The sequence below is a fragment of the Sabethes cyaneus genome, chromosome 2, assembly GCF_943734655.1.
Source record: "Sabethes cyaneus chromosome 2, idSabCyanKW18_F2, whole genome shotgun sequence".
NCBI lineage: Eukaryota > Metazoa > Arthropoda > Insecta > Diptera > Culicidae > Sabethes > Sabethes cyaneus.
In genome coordinates, this window is record NC_071354.1 from 188,318,781 (window position 1) to 188,325,996 (window position 7,216).

General features: G+C 39.6%; 1 protein-coding gene across 1 annotated transcript in view; it reads left to right on the top strand.

Annotated features, from left to right (window-relative positions):
• The window catches only part of LOC128737367 (uncharacterized), a 67,193-nt gene extending 65,716 nt beyond the window's left edge, over positions 1–1,477 (top strand). The window contains exon 9 of the mRNA XM_053831990.1: positions 1,170–1,477. Within this exon, the coding sequence (XP_053687965.1) occupies positions 1,170–1,477 (308 nt within the window). The remainder of the gene's footprint in view (positions 1–1,169) is intronic.
• Positions 1,478–7,216: the final 5,739 nt, after the last annotated feature.

The window sequence follows — 7,216 nt, forward strand, 5'->3', positions numbered from 1 at the left end:
CGAAACTAGGTTTATTTTATATAAAAATAGAGTTGGTCTGTCACTGCTAGAAATATTCAAATTACCGCATTGGGCATATTTTTTTTTGTTAGGAGGGACTTAGACTACTTTGTCCATTGAATTGGGCATATTGTAATACAGGTGGGGCAAACGAGAAACACAACATTTAGGTGCTTGTATTAAATAATTCCTAGCATATTTATTCCACAATACTGAATGAAAAAAATAATTGCAATTGGTTTTCAGCTCAAATACCTACATATACACGTAGTTGTAACGTTAATTTGGGGAAGTATAACGGAGATATATCCATTTATTCTTAGGGGGGACACATTATACACATTTCCCCTATCGGGAAAAAGCGCGAGGCAGAAGGCTTTTACCGCTTGCGTTGGTAAACAAAAAGCAATACACCAGAGAGAAGTGAACTGTTGAACTGTCACATCACAAACGCGATGCATAAATGTGTGCACAATGTGTTACAATGGGTGCAATAAATTTGGAAGGAGTGTCGTTCATTGTCCCAATTACAAAAAACGGGTTGGAATTGGGATTGCACTTGGACTTCAACTTGCACGTATTATTTAAACTTCGTCGTAAACAAAAGCTTAAATTCCGAGATTCGTGTAAAAATAGTCGGGTAAAAAACAAACCGCGTAAAAAGCGAAAAATTTTCAGGTCAATCATTTTGTTTTAGATGTCCGTTTTGTTCAAAAGCAAAGAAGGGAAATTTGCACAATATTTTTTGGCAATCTTCAAAAATTTTATCTTTGAAAGATGATAACTCTTGAACGCTTTGTCAGACATGTTAGCATATTAATATCAAAATGTCAAGAAATGTGTTCTGAACACATTTTTTATGTTCGTATGTGGCTCGGAATGTCGAAAAGCTATTAGCTATTTAACATTTAAATAAGTTATTTTCAACATAAAATAAATATAAGGTAATCAGCTAGCCTTTAGCAGAGGCTCTTTCCATCAAAAAAAGACCAACTTACGCAAGTAATGGTTTTTTATTTAAACAAAATGCTTTTTTTTTGTTCTTCTGTTTAAAAGATCGAACCGTGTTTTAAAATATGTGATTTGCAAAAAAATATTGTTTTGAGACTGACCTTTCAAATACTCTCACTACATACCACCCTGAAGTAACATTTATTTATCGTTTTCAGAGCTGTCGAAGAAAGCTTTGCTGCACAAAATCACGCTGCTGCGACGCGAGCGCCAGGCAAAGTCACAGCAGGAAAACGCTGCTAACGTTACACATCCGAAACACGAACCAACCGGCAGCAGCAGCAGCAATAGTAACGCTTCGACGGCGATGGTAACGACATCGACCCTCGTAACGGTGACTAACGGTGATAAAGCTTTCGATGCGGAAACCAAACAGCAACTAATAATGAGCACCCTCGCCGATATCAAGCGAAGCCTCGAGGATCAAAGCGTTGAACTGAACGAGCTCAACGATTCCGATCATTAAGGAAACCCGCGGACGCAGTGTCACTATCCTGATGCGTGTGCACCGCAATTAAACAGGTGGTTAGCTGATTGCTTGCCTGTCAGACACACGCCACAGTAATTATTCATCTGAAATCAGTATGTGATTGTTATTGATTAAGTTTTTACGTATCTGTATGTGTATGTACCGGCGTCTAGCCCCCTAAGTTCCAAGGTGTTCTTTACCGTTTACCCAATCTAGGTTCAAATATTACCGAAGGCGCTGATATAATCGACGCCTCAGCGTTTTAGAACAATTATTTATTCGATAGGAATCTCTTCTAGAAAACACAATGAATTTACACTATCACGTAAGTATGATAACATATTGTTTACCAACTAACTGCGGAAATTAACCTGGTACTAATACTTGATATACTAGAAAATCAAACGTGTTCCGTTTGAATTAAGCTCGATTTTACTACCATACTTTGATAATTCACACAACCATTCTTACCGTAGTTGGACCTATTCTAATACGTAAAATATAATTTATTCCAATCCATGGAAAAGGCTGGAAAAACAATTACTCTAAAAGCACTGATGTCTCGAATTGCTATTACCATGAGTCATCAGGAAAAAGTTTACTGTTCCAAAAACTTTCTCCGAAAGTTATTTACCAATTCAGTAGTATTTTCATCCATCCATTAGATTGTAGTGATAGAAACAAACCAAAAAAAAATCTAGTCCGTTTTCCGCAGTAGCAACTCTGAAACATTTCCGATAAGCTGAAAAATGCAATTAATTCTACTCGAATACTTATTAGTACTTACTACACGTGGCATAATTACCATTAGTATAGTTTGTAGTGGTTTACGTTATTACCCGTTGAAGTCGAAAGCCAAAATAAAAAAAGAAAGGGTAAGATTTAGTGATTTAGTGTACATCCTGAAAATTCAGTAGCGGTTAGATAGTGCGTAAACGCACAACTCTCTGTCTTATCCACCAGTGCAGTGGCGGACGGGAATGTGCGGTCGCAATTCTGTGGTTTAAGTCATCAGTTGAAATAAGTTGAAGCCAGTTTGATTTCGATTGATGGTTAGGTGATACAATAGTATTTGAGGAGGGGGGGGGAGGTCCCGGATTAGCTACTCTTTTATCATGTCCTGATTAGATTTTTGTAACAAAATAGCTACTTTATTTTGGACTCTTCCATTTGATTTTTTGGAATCTAACAGCACGAAATCTGTCAATGTTTTTTGTTGATATACCTAATTTTGTTTTTTACTTCTGGAGAAATTTGTAGTTGTGTGAGTTTAGAAACTTAATTTATCTTTGTTTTGTTTTTAAGTACTGCATGGTATTGCTTTTGATGTTTGTAATATTGTAATAATAGAATAATTTAAAAATCTTAACTTGACACAGGCAATCAATAATCATAACCAATGCAATTCAAATCCAAGCCAATAAGCATTTAAATTACCTGATACTTAAAACCATCTTGGTAAAAAAAAATACGGCCACTTTACTGTTGATAATGCTTATTTGCAGCAGAATACTGATAAGAAAAATTTGAACAGAATTTTGGATGCCAATTTACAACAGCTATACGGTCAAAATGCTAATATACAGCAATGTGCAATTGATATGCCATGTTGATTTACTGTTAATGCTTATTAGTTACCTGGGGAGTTATAAAATTCTATTAAAAATATATAAATAGGTATACAATCTTAAAATCCCCCCATCAAGCTTCCAGAACCGATACTAAATGTTTTGATTCCCATTTGATCGTAGCATAATTTTGTGGATGCTTCAAAAAGTTTCTTACAGCTTTATTCAAACTACTTACTACTACCTGGGCCCGATTTCTCAAATTGATGCTTCTTTCTTCTTATAAGATTCTACCATTTCCTTATTATTCTCACTCAAAACACTTCCTTTTGGCATTTGTAAGTTCTACAATCGAGTAATTCTTCAAAAACCAACTTTACCGAAGCAAAACGAGCCTAACACTCCGTGCGGCTATTGCGATGGGCTTCTGAATTATTGAATGTAGGTACGTATTTTTGACAGATGCAGTGAACACACAACCGCAGCAACCCATGAATGTTGCACTAATAAAAACAGAGGCATATTGATTACATAAATTAATTTCATAGTAAACATGAGGTGCGGCTGTAAAAACTAGTTGCAATGTAGTTTCTGCTGAATATACCTATGATAATCCAAAATTAATATTGTTATTTCATATCCGAACATTTAAGTAGAACGATTAAAAAGCATGACCAACTCGAACGAGCTTACTCCGCTGCATGCAATGTGTCTTTTTGTATGGCCTTACTATTAATCGAAAGCATACTGTTCTTCTTCACCAAATTATATGCCAAATACAAACCATAGATTGCCCTAGTAATTGCCTCTTATTACTCTTTAACTACGCAAAACATATTGCAAACTTAACCCGATAGAGTAGAAAGAAATTCAATAGACAGAAGGGAAACCAATTCAGCAAACGTCAAAGATGCAAAAACTGAAAACCGAAACTCATTCCTTCGAATTGAATTGGTTCATGCGTCAGCGAAGGCCGCGTCGAAGGCGCGTTCTGCCAATTGACGCAGATTGCAACCCCCAATGTTATCTGAATCAATCAAACATACACAAATAGCATGAATCCTTACAACCACATTGATTAGACGAGCAAAACAAAAAAAAAGCAATTACCAATTCCCGGATAGAAGCCAAACGATAATAATCCTCCTATTCAACAAAAAGAAAAACAACAACACATTCTGCATACGCATATTGCAAATGCAAAACAAGGACAAACAATCATTGATTAGTGATAGGATCTAAGTGTATCCTTCGAGAAAGAAAGAGCGAACCCTCTTTCGTCTTACAACAAATTGAAAATAATTACACTACACAGAGTGCAGGAAGCAAAACGCATGATGAGGCAACGTTTGTACTAAATCTATATCGCTATTGATATTGATAACATCAGGAACCATTAACAAATAAAACCGTACTGAAACATTATTATAAAAAAAACCGTGTCATCACATACTTCCTTCACGTGATCCGAAAGAATTCCCTTATCAATTGCGATGATAAGCTATCGATAGCATACCACAAATAGAAGAAAGTGAATCAGTCATGAGATGCTATCTGTATTTGCTAAAGTAAGGTGAAACGTCTGGGACAGATAAGTAAGTAAAGATGATCAGTAGGATATGGCCAATTCAAAAATCACTAGGAAATTTACGAGAATAAGTGTCCTTAAAAACGTCCTGAAACAACACGACTATTCAGTGCCGTTTTGTCTGTTATTGTAGGAAATAGATTTCTTAACTTGAAAAAACTGTACACTGAAAAAAAAATTACCCGTTTTTAGTTTAAGTTATTCATTAGAACATTCTCAAAAAGAAGACGCAAAATCTTACAAAATCTTATTTCGGCGTGAGGGGGACTTAATCATATCTTACGTAAATTTTTCGTACACAAAAAAAAGTGAAAAATTCACATTTTTGAAAAGCAACTCATGTTACTTGTTCCAAAACAAAATTAATTGATGAGTTAAGTTGTAAGCGTCGAAATACTTCATGCTGCAACGAAATGCGTAGCAACCTGCTAAGTATTTTAGCCTTGCTTACTCAGGTAAACAGCAGTCGGCCTACAGCAGCAGCAGCTTATCCCAATCCCGTAAGGCAGCCGCAAAATCCCTTAAGACATCACGAGAAACACTTTTATTTAAGAGTAGCTTATTCAACTAATGTATAGCTGTACCAATGGAACAAGCGCTTGATAAACTGATATACAACAAAAATGTTTCTAGGGATGTATTATTCTTCCGTTCCCAAAGATCTTGCCTGTCGCGTGTGCCCAGAATGGGGTCAGTATTTTGCTTCAAAGAAAACTGTCATTCAAAGAAAGATGGTCATTATAGATCTGTACATTCAACGCAATGCAGTGCCAGTATCAAGATAAGACCGTATCGCGTATCATCTAAAAGAGGCAAAGAAGTTCTTTGTATGCTACTTGGCGAGGACACATGTTCAGAGGATGCAGAGTGGATCGACGCGAATTATGTGAACGCTAGTGTAGTTTCTAAGCATATCTTCTTCTTCTTCAGCAGCATAGAGCCGGGGTGGCTCGTGCTGTTTCAAGCACTCGTCTCCATTCAACTCGGTCTTAGGCCACTCGTCGCCAATTTCCTGGTCGTCTCAGAAGTCGCAAATCGCTCTCGACCTGGTCGAGCCATCGTGCACGTTGGGCCCCCCTGTTCCTGGTGCCGGTTGGGTTGTTGAAGAGGACTATTTTCGTCGCACAGTCGTCCGGCATCCTTACGACGTGTCCGGCCCACCGTAGCCTGCTAACTTTCGCTAGATGTACGATGGGAGTCTCCCCAAGCAGTGCCTGTAGCTCGTGATTCATACGCCTCCGCCACTCTCCGCTTTCAGTTTGTACTCCGCCAAATATCGTCCGCAGCACTTTCCGCTCAAACACGGCAAGGGCGCGTATGTCCTCCGTAAGCAGCGTCACGGCTTCAAGTCCATAAAGAACTACCGGTCTAATAATGGCTTTGTACATTGTTAGCTTCGTGCGGATTCGTTAGATTTCCCGCTTGGATGCGCCGCTGGATCTCCTTACTAGTGTTGTTGTTCGCGGTCACCAGCGATCCCAAATACACGAACTCTTCTACCACTTCTAGTTCATCGCCGTCAACGGTTACCGTCCGCGGGAGGCGCACATTTGTTTCCTTTGAGCCTCTTCCTTTCATGTATTTGGTCATCGATGCATTTATTTTTAGCCCAATTCTCCTAGACTCCGCTTTCAGTCTGGCGTAGATTGCCTCCGCCGTCGCAAAGTTCCTGGCAATGATATCGAAGTCATCTGCAAAGCCTAGAAGTTGGCTACTCTTGGTAAAAATCGTGCCTCTCGTTTCGATGCCCGCTCGTCGGATCACCCCCTCAAGAGCGATGTTGAACAGCATACAGGATAGACCGTCACCTTGTCTCAACCCTCGTCGCGTCTCGAAGGGACTCGAGAGTGTCCCAGAGATGCGTACGAAACACATCACTCGATCCAATGTAGCTCTGATCAGTCGCGTCAGTTTGTCCGGAAAACCGTATTCGTGCATTATCTGCCATAGCTTGTCTCGATCGACTGTATCGTATGCTGCTTTGAAATCAATAAAGATGTGATGCGTGGGCACGTTGTACTCCCGACATTTCTGCAAGATCTGCCGGATAGTAAAAATTTGGTCCGTAGTTGCGCGAGCCGCCATGAAACCCGCCTGATAATTCCCTACGAAACCTTGTGCTATCGGTGACAGCCGGCGTAACAGGATCTGGGAGAGTACCTTGTAGGCGGCATTTAGCAGCGTAATACCATGATAGTTGCAGCAGTCTAGCCGATCACCCTTTTTGTAGATGGGACAAACCACTCCTTCCATCCATTCCTCCGGTAGCTTTTCCTCCTCCCAAATCCTCGAAATAACCCAGTGTAGAGCCTTTGCTAGCGTTTCTCCGCCATGTTTATAAAGCTCTGCCGGTAGGCGGTCCTTCCCAGCGGCTTTATTGGTCTTCAGCAACCTGATTTCTCGTTTGACTTCTTGGAGATCAGGTGCTAGGACATCACTATCTTCCATGGGCGCTCCTAGGTTAATTTCCGTTCCGCCTCCTTCTGCGACTTCGCCATTGAGGTGTTCATCGAAGAACTGCTTCCACCTGTCGACCACCTCGCGCTCGTTTGTAATTAGATTCCCTCCCTCGTCCCTACA